The sequence below is a fragment of the Halyomorpha halys genome, unplaced genomic scaffold, assembly GCF_000696795.3.
Source record: "Halyomorpha halys isolate HHAL.00 unplaced genomic scaffold, Hhal_1.1 Scaffold143.1, whole genome shotgun sequence".
Lineage (NCBI taxonomy): Eukaryota > Metazoa > Arthropoda > Insecta > Hemiptera > Pentatomidae > Halyomorpha > Halyomorpha halys.
The window spans coordinates 988782-1009008 of record NW_027114557.1 but is presented as its reverse complement, the minus strand read 5'-3'; the positions used below and the strand labels follow the sequence as shown (position 1 = coordinate 1009008).

At 31.4% G+C, this 20227-nt stretch overlaps 1 protein-coding gene across 2 annotated transcripts in view; it reads right to left on the bottom strand.

The window, feature by feature from the left end:
* The window catches only part of LOC106678427 (GTP-binding protein Di-Ras2), a 627505-nt gene that overhangs the window by 5438 nt on the left and 601840 nt on the right, over positions 1 to 20227 (bottom strand). For both annotated transcript variants that reach the window (XM_067051714.1, XM_067051715.1), the window contains exon 4: positions 17003 to 17277. In XM_067051714.1, the coding sequence (XP_066907815.1) occupies positions 17003 to 17277 (275 nt within the window). The remainder of the gene's footprint in view (positions 1 to 17002; positions 17278 to 20227) is intronic.

Here is a 20227-nt window from a genome sequence, read left to right as displayed (position 1 = left end):
AGACCTTATGTTTCTGAAATAGTTGTTCAAAAACATCGATGTATTTCGGGTAATGTATTGTAAGTAACGATATTTTAAAAACATCGATGTTTTTTTTTTAGTCGATGTCGGGTTCTTTGTTTAAAAACCACTTCTGACAGGCCGTAAAATGCGTGATCTTTGGAACAGACCTTATGTTTCTGAAATAGTTGTTCAAAAACATCGATGTATTTTGAGTAATGTATTGTAAGCAACGATATTTTAAAACATCGATGTTTGTTTAGCCGTTGTCGGATTCTTTGTTCCAAAAACCATTTCTGACAGGACGTAGAAAGCGTGATCGTTGGAAGAGACCTTATGTTATTCAAATAAATGTTCAAAAACATGGATGTATTTTGGTTAATGTATTGTAAGCAACGATATTTTAAAACATTGATGTTTTTTGGAGTCCATATCCTATTGGTTGATTGAAATTGAATTGAAATTGATGCCGGAGCATGCGTAGTCTTTAGAACAGTCTTTATGTTTCAGAAATGGTTAAAAAAATCGATGTTTTTTAACATCGATGTTTTAGTATTGAACATCGACGTTTTAAAACATCGATGTTTTTTTATCGATGTCGCATCTCTATACTGAACCCATGACCCTTCATGGGTTGTAGTGTTACAGATTTTAATTTTAATTTCTTTTTATTTAATATATATTTTGGTTGAAAGTGGTTGGTGGTTGAGATACGGGCATGTGGCATTATTTGCCACAACAATACAAATTGTGGGCTAAGTTCAGTTGCTTACGTATTGTCGCCCAGTCTTTTTAAACACAAAACAAGCCTTTAGAAAAGAATCCAATTATAATAATAGTCTTGCAGGACTCAATATAAATTAATTATTAACTTATTTTGGATAATTGCCTTCAGCGATTGTCCTGGCATCCCGATTAAATCCCGAACAGTACATAACACTATGTATTTGCTGTTGTTAGATGAAATGTCAGAATAATTGTTTAAGGCAGTTATCCAAATATATATTTTTATTAATAAAAATTATTTGAGTCCTTTTAGATAATATTTTTGAATTTTTCAATCCCTCAAAACTTTCCCATAAAATTTAATCAAATTTTACCACAAGTTCCCCTTTTTCAATAGCTATTATACACTTCAATTCGGAAATTAAGATGAAATCCGGAAATTAAAGCAATAATGACTAATCAAAATTTCAGAAATTAAGGAAATAATGACCCATATGTGGTTGTTGCCTTAAAATAATGAAATTTAAAAAAAAGGATGGATACTGCTTCAGAGCTTCAAGGACTTGAAATTATTTTTGGTCCATAACAATGCTACCCAACATTAATTTTAAGTAGTTATGGAATTTTGACAACTGTGCAGTCTAAAGAAAAAATAAATTCTGATATTTTTTCTTTTATTTATGTAATACCAGATCGGCCTGGTGGGCCTTGTGTTATTAACATAATAGTTACATTTTTTTAAACTATTGAATAAATAATAATCTTGAGAAGAGAGAAAAAGAAAAATTAATCACAATGACATTTATAAATTTAATAAAATAAATAATTGACTTCTAATGAGAAAAAAAAAGTTAATTTAAGATAAAGACGAATAGAGAAAAAAAATAATAGTAGTAATGTCAATAATAGAATAGATAAATATAGCATTTATAACAGAATGTCCTGCAGCAGCCTGGGCTTCAGTCTTCGGGTTGAGGTTGGATTTCCCAAGTTAAGTCTTTGCTCCTTTAACTGTCCGCCACTGGGAGTGGAACTTCATGAACCGTTTTTTGATATAATCCTCTATTGACTCTATCTGTGATTCGCGATGAAATTGGCTATTTCTCATGAACCAAGGAGCATTAACTGCGATTCTTAGGACTTTATTTTGAAAAGATTGTAGTTTTTTTCCTTTTCGTGAAGGATGCCGCACCCCAAACTTCACAGCCGTACATCAGCAGTGGCCTGAGGATTGTTTTAAAAATAAGAATAGTTGTTTCTACATTCTTGATGACTTGATGATTTATTTATTTATATCTTAATTGTAAACCTTCGAATTCCTCTCGTATCCAATCTTTACAATCCAAAATCCTCAATGCTCCTTATTTTGTTACTAATAAAACCACCCATAAAGACCTAAATGTTCCTTATGTAACCGATCTAGCCCGAACCCGATATTATTCCTTCCATAATAAACTCCCTAACCACCCAAACCCACTAGTTTCTAACCTTGCTTCCTTTTCCATTCCTGGCAATTCTCCGAGGCGCCTGAAAAGAAGATGGCCTCGTGACCTTATATTGTAAACTGTTTTTAGAGTTCTACTACTGGGTAGTTTCTCTACATCCTGTATCATATCAATATGTCATTATGATCAAATTTACTGGTTGTATTTTTTTATACAGTTGTAAATATCAATAAATAAAAAAAAAAAATCTTTATTGCAATTTAAAACTGTACATTTATATACATATATCTAGTAAATTTGATTTTAGTTTATAATAATATGATATAGGCGTGTTGAGAAACTATCCATTGGTAGCACTCTATTGACGTTTTTACATTGGGAGGTCTCCTGGCCGTCTTCTTTTCAGGCTCCTCGGAGAATTGTCAGGAATGGAAGAGGTAGCAAGGGTAGAAACTAGTGAGTTTAGGGTGATTTAATTAGATTGGAATGTTTCACTACTACTCTACTTGCTATGAGTAATTCAATTATTGTTATCATGTCTGTCCCAGAGAAATATTTTTACATTTATGTAAGTATGCTACTGGTAATTTAATAACAATCCTGCACTGTCGAAGGATTCGTCTGAACAATATAGGAATCTTAAGTTTCTAGCCGAGAATGAATTGTATAGTCTTCCATAATCAGAAATAAACAATTGTGAAGGGAAGCCGAGCGGTGTTTTATTCAGCTGTCAACAATTCAGAAAATTTAATTATGAAATTGAGGAAGTGAGAAGCTGGCAGGTTTCCTTAGCGAGGAAAAGCATTTCCTTTGTAAGGGTTTGTTATGGCCTTATCTTTGCCTTCATGATAATTAGTGCATTGTCCTCAAAGGTTACAATTCTTAACTGACAATGGAGACGTTTTGTCCAACCTTTGGGTGTCTTGGACAAATGGTTCCACTTGGAAATTTCAAAGGAGTCTTCGCTTCGCTGAGATGGCAATTTGTTAATTATGGAGAAAGTGAGGAAACTGTTTACCACTAATGAATAGTAATATTAACAAAAGATATTCAAATAATTTAAATAACTCTTTATAAATTTCAAAATTATCTCGATTGTACAGCATTACTACTTATCCTTATCCGACTACGGCGAAGCCGAAAGGAGGGTAATGTGTTTGGGGGTATCAAATAACTTACTCATTAATGGATCAAAATCTGATGTTTCTACAGCATCCTCTTGCGTCACGAACAACTCAACCCATAAAATAAAACTGCATAAATTATGCAATGTACATTCATACGAACTCCATGGAATAGTCTCAGCACTCCACTTCTCCATGACAGTGACACATACCAAAGTAGTAATTATTACTGACTCTTTGAATTCATTAAATGCCCTAAAGAACATTCACACTTATACCAATATGCTTGAAAAACTGTTTTCTTTATATGGGTGCTGGGTAACGTGGGGATAGCTGAAAACGAAATGGCGGAGGTTGCAGTCAAGTAAGCTAAGGTCATGGCACTGCCATTCTGATACCCAGAGAAATAAGTCTTCGGATGAAAAATGAAATATAAACAAGTTGGCAAGCCATGTGGAAAAAAGTCCGCCATGTAAATTAAAACAACTAAACCAAGGACCATGCCATATCGTTCCAATCACAGGGATAAGGTCACAATAGCTAGATTAAGAATAGTTTATACAGATCTGACTCATTCGTATCTGATCCATAAGAAACCACCGTTAAAATGCCAAGACTGCAATAGTACGAGGGCTGTCCAGAAAGTAGCAGACGTTTTGGCCTATTGTGGCAATGGGTGGGAGTTGAGTCACCATCTTGGTGTTCGAACGTTCCTACATTCAGGAAGATTATTGATTGACCGTGTGTATAGATGAATGGAATATGGTCCGGGTGGGGTAAAAAAAAACTCAAATAGTAGATAATTATGCTATTTTATTGAGCCAACGTTTCGCCCCACGTTGCAGGGCTTCGTCAGGGCTAAAAAGATACAAACACTATAGTTACAAAAAGTAAAAAAAGAAAAAACATAAGTGTAAAATAACAGGGGTATAAAATGAAAAGTAAGATATAATAAGAAAAATTAAAGGTTGTAAATAGTAAATGAAAAGGGTAATAGTAACAGATAGATAAGAGAAGAAAGTACAAATAAAGAGATGAAAAAAGAAAAAATACAAATCAAATGATGAGACAGAATGCATACCTGTTTTGACGGCAGTCAAAGACAAAGTGACAGTTTGTATTGGGAGGAGTGGGGATGGCAGTTATGCCACAATAACGAAAATAATTTGTAAAGTAAACATAGTAAAAAAGTATTTAAATTAGGTGAACAATAAATGGTAATATACATAATAGGGGGAAAAGAAATATTAATAAAAAAAACATAGAAAAACAAAGTATAAAATAATGGTATACAATGTGTTAAGTGATTAAGAAACAAAATATACCAAATGAGCAGGGATACAGAAAAGTGTAAAATATAATAGAAAATTAATATTAAAGTAATTAATATAAGTACACTTAAGAAGGTAACATATGAATATAAATTTAAAGATAGATACATGAATATAAATGAAACATGAAGGATAATGAATATAAAAATAATTAAAAAAAAAAATTTGAGAATTTAGAGAAACAAGAATAAAAGATATGACAAGAAAGTGGGCTTCTGAAATGCAGAAAAAATAAAAAAAAAGTATTATGAGGATTCAGTACATTCAGTACGCGTCCAGCTGTTGTAGCGTGAGGACTGAGCGTTCCTCACTTTGGTCTGTGAGACATCAAAACAGGAAATCCCGCCACTTGTGAAATGCGGTTTGTGATTCGGTTTTTGTTGGCTCGAAACAACAGGCCAATTGAAATTTATCGTCAGCTTTGTAATGTTCACGGGTAGGGTATAATGAGTGAAAGCCAAGTGAGGCAATGGTGCATTCATTTTAAAAATGCCCGTACAGTGTTCACGACGAGGTTCGCAGTGGTAAGCCTAGTACCTTAATAACTATCAACAACACTAGAAAATCTAAGACAACATTATTTAAAGAAGAGTAAATTTTCTGAAATATTAGCCCTAAAAGAGCTAACTATACGTCCAATAGTTCTCGAGATATAGCCTTTTAAAAAGAAAAATTTCTTAAAAATATACTGAAAGATTAGTAGTTAGTCAATTTATTTTGAGAAATCTATATCCCAGGAACTATGTGACGTACAGATGTCTATTAGCACTCAAATTAAAGCTAGTTTAATGGACTATAAGTAAGTTTCTTTACCTTCGTAGGAATAGCAGTTTTCATGATATTTGCTAAAATAAATTGATTTATAGTTGTTCGGATAATGAGTTTGATTTATGAAAAACTTCATTTCAGAAACCATTAGACGTACAGATGTCTGCCAGCGCTCAAATTAAAGCTAGTTAAATTTACTACAAAATAGTTAATTATGTTTATTTATTTACAGGAGTAGTAGTTTTTATGATATTTGACAAAATAAACTCACAAAATGTTAATTTCTAGTTGTTCGTATAAAATATTGGATCCTAAATAATTTACAATAACTCAGCCTTAATAATACAATTAGTAGTTATTCTGATATAGAGGTCCGAATGAAAAATTAATTTTTTTTTAAGGTTTTGAAAAAAGAAGATGGCCTCGTGACCTTGTATTGTAAACTGTTTTCAGAGTTCTACTACTGGGTAGTTTTTCTACATCCTGTATCATTTCATTATGTCATTATGATCAAATTTACTTGCTGTATTTTTTATACAGTTGTAAATATCAATAAATAAATAAAAAAAAAAAAGGTTTTGAAACAGCCGCCATTTTTTATTCCCTATACCTATACTTGGCAGACTCATCAATTTTGATTATTAATTATACCTAATTTCATGATCAAAAATTGGGGTGAGACAACTGCCTTTTTTTCTTCCCAGCTCTTGTACTATTACTTCTCTGTCAATGAAACCAAGAGAGCTATTGGTATGATCAAATATTATCTTGAAACGGAGCATCTATTTCTAGCCGAGGGAGGTAGTTGAGCGTTAAGTGGAGATACTCGAGCTGGCAGGTAACCCGACCTCCCTATCGATCAAAACATCACCGCGAAAATGACAAATTATTCAAACTGATGAAAAATGGTAGATCCTAGCTGGCCGAGAGACAACTGGAATCCTCGACTCAAATTAATGCATTGTCCCGAATGTTTAAATAGCACTCCACATAAATGGGGCCGGCCGCGGGCGATCTATCTCAACGTACAAGCTATTGCCCAGTCTCTAATATGGAAGGAGGGGGGCGTGTGGGTCATCAAGCTCAAAAGCTTGAAGCAGTAATATTTATTTTTTGAATATTTATTTATCTTTAATTTAAAATTTATTCCAAGAAGATGGCCACGAGACCAGCTAATGTAAAATGTCATTAGAGTGCTACCAATGGGTAGTCTCTCTACACGCCTGTAACACTCCAATTTAACTTAGATCAGATTTACTAAATGTATTATAATATACAGTTGTAAATAGCAATAAATAAATAGTAAAAAAAAAAATTAATCCACATTACTGGTGTGATTTAGTGAAGAAAATAAATTTAATTAGATTAAACATTAATACTATCTATAAATTAATTATTAACCTTTGTTCGACTAATTAATAAATAAACGATTGATATTATAAACAAAACAACATTTAACGTGATTTGATTGAAAGGCCACAGATATCCAAAATTATGATGGCACTGATGATATGATAAAAGATGACACTGCAGAATTGCATCGTTAGAAACAACTTTATGCATTATAAAATATAATTAAAATAAATATTTAAATATTTGTTTATTTATTTACTTTTTGTCTTTTACATAATGCCGTCACTGTGACTTTGAATTTTGCCAAAACAGTCCTAACGAAGCCCTGTAACGTGGGGCGAAACGTTGGCTCATTAATGCTTGACACTATTATAATTTTTTTTTTTATCTCACCCGGACCATATTCCATTTATTAAAAGTTAAATACGTTTTTTTCTCCAAAAATTAAAAGAAAAGTTATTTATAATTTTACCCATACAAAAATAAAGTAAATACCAAATTAAAAAAAGGGAATTAGAAACATAAAATAATCACAGAGCCGACTTTTTCAGAGCCATTCATGATGATTATATTTCCTGAATAATAAAAGAGATAATTGATATTGCGGGGGTCCATCAATCTCTGCCCCCCCCCCTCGTCGCGGCTCAGCGATAGAATTCATTAACCTCCATCAAGAATTTTAGTCTCATTATGATAAAAAAAAAAAAAAATGAATAAACAAATATTTAAAGATTTATTTCAATTATATTTTATGATGAATTTATATTCAACGATGTAATTCTACAGCGTCATAATTTTGGAGATCTGTGGCCTTTCAATCACAGCATGTTGTTTAAGTTTTTTTTTTTTAAATAATTTATTTATTGTTATTTACAATTGTATACACATATACACATCAAGTAAATTTGCTGTAAGTGATATTATGACAGGATACAAACATGTGGAGAATCTACCCATTGATAGAACTCCAAAAACATTTCTAAAGGAGAAGATCTCGAGGCCATCTTCTTTTCAGACGCCTAGGAGGATTGTTAGGTAGTGAAGGAGAAGCCAGGATAGAATCGAGTTGGTTTGGGTGGTTGGGAAGTTTATCATGGAAGGATTGGTATCTGGTTCTCGCCAAATCGGCAACATATGGGACATTGAGGTCCTGATGGATGATTTGATTTGTGACAAAGTAAGGAGCATTAAGGATTTTACGAAGGATTTTGGACTGTAAGGATTGGATTCGAGAGGAATTAGATGGTTTAGTGGGGGCCCCATAGCTCAAATCCGTATGTCCAGATAGGCCTTATAATAGTCATGTAGATCAGTCTTTTGTAATGGATTGGAAGTTCGGACCATTTGTCTAGTAAATGTTGTAATAGTCGGAATCGACGAGCAGTTTCCTGTCTTTTCAGTCTTGTGTGAGGATTCCATGTCAGTCGTTTGTCCAGATTTAGTCCTAAGTAACGGATCTGGTCAACAGGAGTAAGTGGGGTATTATTAAAAGATACTGTGGGGCAAGACGAAGGTTTATGACGAAGGGTAGATGTGATTTGGTGGTATTTATTGGAATTTATTTTAATCCTCCAGTTTTGGCACCATTCTTCGAGGTTGGTGATGTGGGATTGGAGGGTTTGAGATACAATGGAAGGATCATTTTGTTTAAGTTTAAATCACGTTAAATATGGTATTATATTATTGGTATATAGAGTGCTACCAATGGGTAGTTTCTCTACACGCCTGTAACACTTCAATTTAACTTAGATCACATTTACTAAATGTATTATAATGTACAGTTGTAAATAGCAATAAATAAATATGTAAAAAAAAATGTGGTATTTTTTGGTTTATAATATTATCAATTGTTAGCGCAAAGTTTAATAATTAATTTGTAAATAGTATTAATGTTTAGTCTAATTAAATTTATTTTTTTGAGAAGTTTATTTTATTTCAGAAGAAACTTTTTCGTTTGACTATACAGACCTTGTAGATCTGTACTTCGAAAGGTTTTTGTGATATCGATTTCACAAAATAAATTCACTATCTCAAGACTTTTTAGTGTTTTTTTTTATGAAACAATGCTTTTTAAAAAAACAATATCTCGGGGACTATTGAACGTAAATTGCTATTAGGGCAATTAATTTAGGAAATATACTCTTCTTTAAATAATGTTTTTTTAGATTTTCTAGTACGTGGAACCCCGTTATAACGACCTGTTTGGGACTTGGGGTTAGGTCGGTCCCATGAAAAGGTCGGATTAAGCGGAGTCTTTTACGCTGGGGAATTAGACTTACGTAATTTCAAGGGTGAATGAAAAATACATACATAGAATACAAAACCAATTTATTTAGTACATATAAATGAAACAGAAAAATTAAACATTTAAATACATACATAGGTATGTATGTAAACAAAATATACACAATGAAAAAAAACCAAAAAAAAAAACACATTTACGATGACTAATATGTACATATGTACATAATGCGTAGATAGATTTTAAAATTACCAAAAACTATCGATTTTTGTTTGTTTAACACAAGAGCGCTTTTTCATGGAGGCATAATCCCTCCATTTTTTCAAAAAAGTGATATCAACTGGTTTTGTGACGGTTTGTTGTTCAGCATATCGAAGAGCTGTCTCGAAAGCGTCGACTACCTCTGAATGGTTGATTTTTCGGCTGCAGGCTGGAGTGTCCGCATTGTCCTCATCATCGTCGGCCTCAAGTTTTTCCGCGATAGTACAAGACTTCCTTTTTTTAGACATCGTATAACGCTTTGATGTTAACACTGTGGAAGATAAGATTGAACTGATTTTTCAAACAACAAGGAGAGAGAAGTGAATTATCTTTCCAGGAAAATAGTTACAAAGTACAGAGGAAACGTCGTATGTATACAAGGGGTGTTTCTTCTCAGAAATAGTCGGTTTATGCGAGGAGCGATGTTTCAAAAGGTCGGACTATTGAGAGGGATTCTATCGAAAAAAAGGGTCGGTTTATGCGAGGAGTCGGTTTATTGGGGGTCGTTATAACGGGGTTCCACTGTATTAAGATATAAAGCTCCGATTCAAATTTTTTTTTTTAAAGTTTTAAAAAGCCACCATTTTTTATTCCCCCTACCTATACTTGGCAAACTCATCAATTTTGACTAGTAATTATACATAGTTTTCATTAAAGTAATCGAAAATTGGAGTGAAATAACTGCCTTCTTTCTCCTCATAGGCTCTTGAACCAGTTGTTATCCTGTTGCCAAGGAAACTATCTTAGAGTTATCTTGCAGGTTTTTTTTTTTTTACTTACTATTGTGTCATTTCATATGGCCAATTTCGAGTTAACTTTAAGTTAGGGAAAGGAAAACTAGGAGTAATATCTTAGTAAGCAGTGAAGGTATATATTAAAGTAATGCATAATTCATTACCGTCTAGATTAACTACAAGACAAAAATGATTAACTTTGATATAAAATGCAATAATGTTTCATTTAAGAAAAGAAATGTTTCATTTAAGAGAAAGAGAGAAATGCTTCATTCACCCATGCTGGCCAAATACATCGGGTTGCTACATTACACAGCAAACTGATCAATCCGTGATCGGACATATATTAATTACATATTTTTACATGATATAATAAAAAGAACGAAAACATCTTTTCCCACAGTTTTATTTTTTACAATCAAATCCAGTCTACACACTAAATACAAGTATTTAAATTTTTTTCTTTTTTCTTTCCCTTTCTTGTCCCTTCCATTCAAAATTTTTATTTCATTTGATCGACAAATTCACTCTCCCGAATTTCCCCTCTCATATCCTCCCCAGTGACCCGCTAAACCAATTCACCATTAGACAGCGATGTGAGGTCAAACCAGAGAAATACTAGTCACAGCAGTAGATCAGTTTAAAGTAAAACAAAAAAATAAATACGTTTTACTAAAACTTAAGTAATACATAGATTTAAAGGAAAATATAATAAAAAAATTGGACAAATAAGTAAAAATAAAAATAATAATCATAATAAAATATTTGTAATAAAATTTATACAACACTAGTTTGCAAGAGGCCCACTCAAAGGTACAATTTATTTATAAAATTTTATAAAGGACGATTAGATGTTACTTTATCTTCAACACAATTCCAAAGAAATAAAAACTTTCTATCAGATTAGGTTTTAGTCTTTAAAACTTTTATCATAACTTTTATCTGTGGAGCGTAAAGAATCTTTATCTTTGTATTCAACTGGCACCGTAGCGGAAATAAAAAGAATCGGTTACCGTCATTTGGAGGGAATATCCTTTAAAACTCAATTTTCCTTTATTGAAGAAGCACTAACATTTTTATTTTTTTATTTTTAATAATTTATTTATTGATATTTACAACTGTATACACATATATACAACAAGTAAATTTGCTGTAGGTGACATAGTGACATGATAAAAACATGTGGAGAATCTACCCACTGATAGAACCCTCTGATAGAAACAAGTGGATTTGGGTGGTTGAGAAGTTTATTATGGAAGGAACGGTATCTGGTTCTGGCCAAATCGGCAACATATGGAATATTGAGGTCCTGATGGATGACTTGATTTGTGACAAAGTAAGGAGCATTAAGGATTTTACGAAGGATTTTGGTCTGTAAGGATTGGATTCTGGAGGAATTTGATGGTTTAGTGGAGCCCCAAAGCTCAACTGCGTATGTCCAGATAGGCCTTATAATAGTCATGTAGATCAGTCTTTTGTAATGGATTGGCAATTTAGACCATTTGTCTAGTAAATGTTGCAATAGTCGGAATCTACGAGCAGTTTTTTGTATTTTAAGTCTTGTATGAGGATTCCATGTCAGTCGTTTGTCGAGATGTAGTGCACTAACATTTAAAATAAAATCTTAAACTTCAATCGAGTAATTTTTAATTTATATGCTTTATGTATAGTCACATTATTCGATATAATTTATATAGCAATATTCTGAAATCAATTAAGCATAAAAAATAATGATTATAATTTCACAACAAAATTTTGCATTAAACAAGAAACATCGTCCCTTTTTGTCGAAATGTTTATGAGATTTTTGTTATTTACTGATATCTGTTTGATAAATTGAATTGACAAGACACCAATTCCACACTGTATTGATATTCTACCGAAAAATGGCATAGTGTCCACGTTTCGAAAAAAAGATACAAATTCCAAAATTAAAGACTGAACTTCTTAGTACAAGAATCCGAATGGAGAAGAATTCAGTTATTTCTCCACAATTTTTGATTACTTTAGTGAAAACTATTCATAATTACTAGTCAAAATTGATGAGTCTGTCAGGGATAGGTAGGGGGACTGAACAGTGGTGACTGTAGCAGAACATTAAAAAATAATAATTTTTCTGCAAGATTATTGATTGACCGTGGGTATAGATGAATGGAATATGGTCCGGGTGCGTTAAAAAAAAACTCAAATAGTAGATAATTATACTATTTTATTGAGCCAACGTTTCGCCCCACGTTGCAGGGCTTCGTCAGAGCTAAAAAAGATACAAACACTATAGTTACAAAAAGGAAAAAAAGAGAAAAAAACATAAGTGTAAAATAACGGGGTATAAAATGTAAAAATATAAGATATAATAAGAAAAATTTTTCATTCGGAACTCCATATCTTTAACACTATCAACAACGCTAGAAAAGGTAATTAATTAATATATCATACATATAAATATATACATATATAGGTATATGTATAATTTTTTTTTCTACGCCATATTCCCTCTCGTTGCCCAATGGAAATTCACTTTTACCCTGAGTTGGTCCGAATCCTGTTGAATATCTTTCAGACCAATGCACGTCAAAGGATGTTCTCCATCCATGTCCTCCATGTTCCATAGAGTGACTCTACGATTCCTATGCTATGGAGGTGTTTTCGGAGCAGAACATGTCCCGTTCGTTTCGAAAACAAACCACTCCCTCAGCTCTGCTAAGATTGCAGGGGATTCGTTTATCCTTATCCAGTAGGCTCTCCCACTTTCCTTCCGCTTGAACTTTGTGTCTCGCGCTTGTCCTGCCCTTAATATGAGAACTTATAATTGATTTCACTGCTCTGTAGGAAAGTGGTCGAACAGTCTGGTTCTCCACACAACTGAACTGAACTAACTTGTCAGCTTGTTATAAGGTGAAATAACGTCATTTAAAGTAGAGTACATTTGCTAAAATATAAGCCTTGATACTAGTCACGCTGTTGGGAGAGAAGCGCCGAGATCTTCCGGAGTCCTGCTTTTCCTCCACAAGTTGGGAAAAGAGCTCGGCTCGGAGTTTCCCGGGCTTAACTCGGCAGGATAGTCCTCTAAAAAGTGTCCCATGAGCATTTATCTCATCGTAGACAATTTGTAATATTTTTTTTATATAATCGGAAGTGATTATGACAAAAACTTTACGATTACTTTTAAGGCAATTTAAAATTGAAATTGTAAATTGTAAAGGATCCAAGATCTTCATCTTATACTAGTGATTTAAAATATGAAACGCAGGATGTTTCCAGGTAAACAAAATGCTCAAAAGAGAAAATGAAGATGTCACGTAAGGAGTGTACTGATGAGAGAAATGCTCAGCTAGTAGTCTTACCGTGGTGAGGATGCTAGAGCAAATCTGATTTGAATACATATATATAAGAAGATGGTCAGGGTTGCAGTCAAAAGAGAAACAAATATAGTTAACAACTACCTATTTTCCGACATTTCGCCCCACTTTGCAGGGCTTCATCAGGGCTAAAAAGATACAAAAAAAAAAAGAAAGAATATCTTTTTAGCCCTGATGAAGCCCTGCAAAGTGGGGTGAATCGTCGGAAAATAAATAGAATTTTAGTTTTATGATATAAAAACTTATATATCTATTTTTACGGTCAACTATATATACATATATACAATATGAATAGAATATAGGTGGGGAGGTGAAAGAGAGAATAACGTAAACAAGGGGAAATAACAATATCAGCGGGTTAGCAGAAGGCAGACAAAAGTAAAAACAAAACAGACGAAATACTAGGAAAATATAGGCGTTTATTTCTCTACATGAGCAAAATACTCAAGGCTACATCTTTACCGTGTTAATGTAAATATTTTAGATAGGAATGCTTAAGATGCTATTTTACTTTAAGTTTAATTTTTTATTTATTTATGTATTTTTTTCTTATTATTTCTTCTTATATTTCTTATTTTGTTATGACTTAATTTATATATTTATAAATATAGTGTGAAGCAGCTCTATAAATATAAGAAAGAATATAATATTACACCATACAAAAAAATATAAATAAGAAAACTGTACAAAACACACAATAAAAAATAATTATGCAACACAGGACAGTAAATCCATATTATTTTGGACAGAAAGCAGAATTCATTCTTTTATTGAGAATTTTAATCTTAATAAGAAGTTGGTAAGGGGCAAACTTTCGATAAAGTACAGTATTTATAAATTTAAAAAGAAGAACGAAAAAGAATCTTCACAAACTGTACACTATCAAATTTTCAGAACGTTTTTGGTAATAGAAGAGGATGAAGAGCAAGCACTACATAGAGTTCTTGGATGAATCTCTCTTAATCACACAGAAAGTAAACATCAACTTTTTTTTTCAGTGTTTGTTTAAGTAGCTTTTTTTTTCTCTAAAAAAAAAAGGAAAATTAAAATGCTGAAATAAAATTAATTAAAAGTAAATATTTTTTTTTCAAAAACATTGAGATATAAAGATTGAGAAAGCTTACTACAGATAAATTAGGTTGAGCTTTTCAGTGTATGAATTTAATTAATCTTGCATGCTCCGCATAGTATCTTTCTTAAAAAATGGAATAGAAGTTTTAAAAGTAGTTAAGTTTTTTTTTTTTTTTTCATACCCCCCTGAGGAAATAAGTAATTGAATACATACATTTAGGTAGGTATATCTGTATATCTGGTAGTTTGTAATTCCTTCGATTGCCTTGTGGCATTTTAAGATGATATGGTGGTGTAGTGGTAAGGGTCCAGGTGGTGTTGTGGTGGCTTATGCCAGTTGAATTATTGGAACGAGGAGGGGCCGTTCCGCTGGTTATAAAAAAGTAGTTAAGTCGAGAGAGATTCGGTTTTATTCGGCACTGCTGGGCAAATATATCGGGTTGTTAGAACACACAACATACTTATCAATCACTGAACACAACCATATATTAACAATGAAACAAAAACAATTTTTTTTTTACTTTTTCTTCAAACACTAATCAATTTTAAACTAAATAAAACATAATGGAGATATTATTTTTACAATTTTATTTAATTTTTTTATATATATATTTTCCCTCCATCTTCTTCTCTTACAAAGCCATGTTATATTTTCTTTATTCATTCTTTATATGTTTTTGTTCTCAACCCTCTTTATGTTATTCTCTCTCATATCTCTCTTCTCCAGTGATCCGCAAAACACGTTCAACCCGTTACACAAATGTAAAGCAAATTAAAAGAAATTATCAATAAATATAAATATAGTAATAAATCAATAATAAAATAGCCAAAATTGTAGAAAAATAAAAAAAAAATGAAATAAATAGCTTAAAAATCTAATAAATAAATAATTTATTTATTGATATTTACAACTGTATAAAAAATACAACAAGTAAATTTGATCATAATGATATGATACAACATGTAGAGAAATTACCCAGTAGTAGAACTCTAAAAATTAAATAAATTAAAATGCATATAAGTAAGTTTAAAGAAATTGATAAATAAGTTAAAACACAAATAAATAGGTAAAAAAGCAAAAAAAAAAATTCTAAATAGAGAGTAGACACGGCACAATGGTTAACCCATCTTACAATACAGCGAGGTCATGCGGTGTAGTCTAAGCTATACGCCGTACTGTCGAACGAGTCCATTTTGGCTCTCAGGCCATTCTCAAGGATAAAACCTACAAAACGCTTTTTTTTGTTTTTATAACAATTACATTATTTCCTTAACTACACACTGATTTCTTTCCTTCAATATTGATGTCATTGTTTTTTTAAATTTCAAAATTGTAGGCTAATTGCCCTTGTCACATCTTTAAAATAAATTAATTATTAAATTAATATCATAATAACTTCATAAAATTTTGTTTTTAAATAGATTTCTTACTTACATACATTTTTTTTAATAATTTATATCCTAGATTTAATCAACCTTTTTGAGAGAAAAACGGATCAAAATTGTGTAAATTTGATAATAACTAAATCAATCTCAAACAATCATATATAAAAAATAATTAATCTAAAGTAGTTTATGATATTAATATTTGTAGGAGTAATACTATTCATGGTATTTGCCAAAATAAATTAACAAAATGTTGATTTCTAGTTGATCGGACAAAATATTTATGAAAAACTACATTAGACGTACTGATGTCGGTTATCACTATAATTAAAGCTAGTTAAATGTACTATAAAGTAGTTTATGACGTTTATCTTAGTAGGAGTAGTGCATAGGTGTATTGAGCATTTTTTTTTTTGATAATATATGATACATACTATATGAGCATGTTATTGCTTATACTTGGAATGAATTAAAGAGAAGGAGGAAGAAGAGGATATCTAATGTGAGAGTTATCGCAAGGGTTAACTTATAATTAACTATATAGTTAAATAAATAAACATAATTATTTACATTAATATAGAATATTTTAAAACTTGTACTGTTATACTAATAATACTAATGTAAACGTAAACATATCAAATATAAGCTTTCAATTCTTTACAATTGAAAGTTATCTTTTTTAGGAAAATTACAACTTAATTAATTTTCTTCAATTGTATTTTTCGTTAAGCGAGTGGAAATGTACTTAGCACTACAGTGAAGTAAGCCATCGATGTCCATAGGGAACATAATTTATTTGTAATAGGTACGAAATTATATAACAATAAATATTGAATGAAGTTAAAGAAACAATTATATTTACTTTTTCTTTCTTTTTTTCATTGGCACGGCAGACCGTGGAAGTCCTAGGTCTCACGCGAGGTATTTAAGAAATATATCGTGCTTTTTATGACGTGGTTTTCATAAGGCGAGTCCGCCACTCTCACTTTTTCTTTTACATTTTGATAATTTTTAAAATAAAATAATAGAAAAAAAAAATATCTTGTACTAGAAATGTATAAAAAAAGGACATTATACTATATTGGAAATATGCTGTAATCATCTAGGCACAGTTTTTACACAACATAGCTGATATTTTTAACTTTTGATTCTAGGTGTAAGGAAAAAAAAAAAAAGATAAAACTAAATGAGATAATACTGACCTAAACTTGGGAAGGCTGCAATAGAGCCACTCGGAGACATCCTCGAGGCAGACCTCCCTCTGAGAAGCCATGTCGGATTTGTTCCCGGCCACGACGATTGGAAGCTCCTGCCAGTCGCCGCGCTGCTCTCTCACCTCCTCGAGGCAGGTCTTCACCTGGCTCACCGACTCTTCCGAAGTGATGGAATAGACCAGGAGGAACGCAGAAGCCGTAGCTATTGACAGCCTCCTCATGGCCGGGAACTGGGAGTCGCCGCAAGTGTCCAAGATATCAACCTGAAACAGCCGAACTAGAGTATGATCTGGTCTCAAAGAGATTCCTATATAAAGGACCAAATTTATATTAAATTAAGTAGGACTAATATAGAATATAATGGTTTTTTATTTAAAATATCTATTGATACGGAAAAGAAATTATTGAGGTCTTTAGAATCTATTTTAAAATTGACAATACTATTTAAATTTTCTGAAATATGTAGTGTCTCCAGGTATTTTAATTTTTGTTCTGACCTTTCTTTACGTAAAATGTGTTTGTTCTCAAAATCACATTTATGTTGAAATTCAAGGAAATGTTTTGCTAGTTATTTTTCAGTAATAGTTTTCTAATGTTATATCTTGTATCTGAATGGTAAGTCACATGACTATATGATGTGTATGATAGTACAAGAGCCCAAAAGGCAGTTATTTCACCCCAATTTTTTATTTCTTTACATAAAAAAAATATTTGATACATGATAACTATGTACAATTACTGGTCAAGATTGATGAGTCTACCAAGTATAGTTTGGGAGAATAAAAAATGCCGACTCTTTCAAAACGTTAAAAAGAATTAATTTTTCATTCGGAGCTCTATATCTTTACAACTACCATCAACAATAGAAAATCTAGCATCATTTAAAGTAGATTAAATTTAATAAAACATGAGCTATTTACTTTCAATAGTTTCCGATATATAGCTTTTTATAAAGCAACATTTCATAAAAAAATGCACTGAAAAATCAGAAGTCAGTAAATTTATTTTGAGAAATCTATATCTCAAAATACATTCGACGTACAGATACCTATTACCACTCAAATTAAAGCTAGTTTAATGTTCTATAAAGTAGTTCATTTAGTTTATCTTCGTAGGAGTAGTAGTTTTTATGAAATCTGCTCAAATAAATTGATTTATAGTAGTTTGGACAAAATTTCATGTGCAAAATTTATATTCACACGCACTAATTTATATATCATAAATACTACCCCCTTACGAACATACGTTGCCTTAACTAGGTCATAGTAAATTAAATTACCGTTAATTTGAGTGATGATGGACATCTGTACGTCGAATGTTTTTTCAGATACAGATTTATCAAAATAAATTCATGAACTTCTGATTTTTCTGTGCATTTATTACTGAAATGTTGCTTTTTAAAAAGCTATATCTAGCTGTATATATATATATATATATTTAACGTAGATAGCTTTATTTGGGCTCATATTTTAAAAAATTAACTTCAATTTAAATTACGCTTTTTAGTGTTTTAAAGATTTATTTTTCCGAATGAAAAATTAATTTTTTTTTTAACGTTTTGTATGAGCTGCCATTTTTTATTTCCCCTACATATACTTGGTAGTTTCATCAATTTTGACTACTAATTATACAAAATTTTCATTAAAGTAATAAAAAATTGGAGTAAAATCAGGGAATTCTGTATAACGGAAAAAAAAAACACATCATATACAAACACTATTACTAAGACTTACCAATCAGACACAAGATATAATAATTATAAAAACAACCAGAAAAACATTTTCTTGAATTTAAACATAAATTTGATTTTGAGAACCCACAAATTTTAAATAAAGGAAGATCAGAACAAAACTTAAAATACCTGGAGGCACTACATATTTCAGAAAATTTAAATTTAAAATTAGTGTTGTAAATTTTAAATTTTAAGACTATAATGACCTTTTCGTGTACTTAATTTTTTTTCTATTAAACTTAAATTCTAGTTATTAAATCCTCTATATAATATCTGGTGAACAATATTAAGGAACTCCATCATAACGAGATCTGCCATCGTAGCGATGGGGAATTAGGTTTTAGCTCTTTGGACGTAGCAGCATGGCGTGGTCGAGACGGTGCAAGAGCTTTAGCACGAATAAGCTGTCTCTTATCTCTAATTAGAAAAGATAAGGAAGTGAGTTCCCTAAATTAAAATGGCCGCTCCAGGAAGAGCCAGCTAATCTCCACGATCTAACGCACTAAAGTAATTGCAACCAACGTGTTGTGTAAGGGGCACTGTGCGAAATAGTTCAAAGAATGTTTAGAGGTAATATTTCGATAATAAACAATTTTTTCTCTCGACCAGGTTGGTTTTTAAACATTTTCTCTAGCACATCTTTAGATTGCTGGAAATATAGTTCCAGTGAACGTTTGAGATATTGCTGTCATAGTTTAGACTAATAACTAATCATACATGTATCACACAGACAGACATATTACTGTGATGGGAAACTTGTAAATGTTTTCAACCGCAATAGATGGAGTGAGGAAGAAACTTTGCGAAATGGGTTTGCCACTGCCCAAATTTTTATTTCACTTGTTTATTTCTATCAAACCCATTTTTATTTATAACTAATTTTATGTTTAAATATTTTAATTTATTTATTAAGCGTTTGTGGCTTAAAAAAGTTTTAATATTTTCTTATCTTTCTTTTACCCTCTTTTCCTTCTCTATTCTTTTCTTGTTTTTCCTCACCCACGTTATTAGTTTTTTTTCACCATATATTATTATTGTCATATTTTCTAATTAACTATTTATCTTACTTAATTATACATTTGTTTCTTCATTCTTATGTTTGACTTACATATTTCATTAGTTACATATATTTTCTTTCTCTTTATTTTATATCTTTATATTTTTATTTCATTAATTATGTTATTTTACTTACGTATTTAATTACCTGCACTCTATATATCCTTTTATTCATTGGTTGTTATCCTATTTTTTTGTTCTTGACTCTGATGAAGCTAGAAATTCTGACCGAAACGTTCGCACTAATAAGTTTTTTTATCTTATTTGTGTTATTCTATGACCGCACCCCCAACTATCTTCTCCTCATATATTTTAATATTTTGTTCATAATTTATGGTGTAGTTTGCTAATATTTTGTCTAGTATAACCATTGTCAAATTTATCATTAGGAATTATCCATCGATCATCATTCAAATTGATTAACG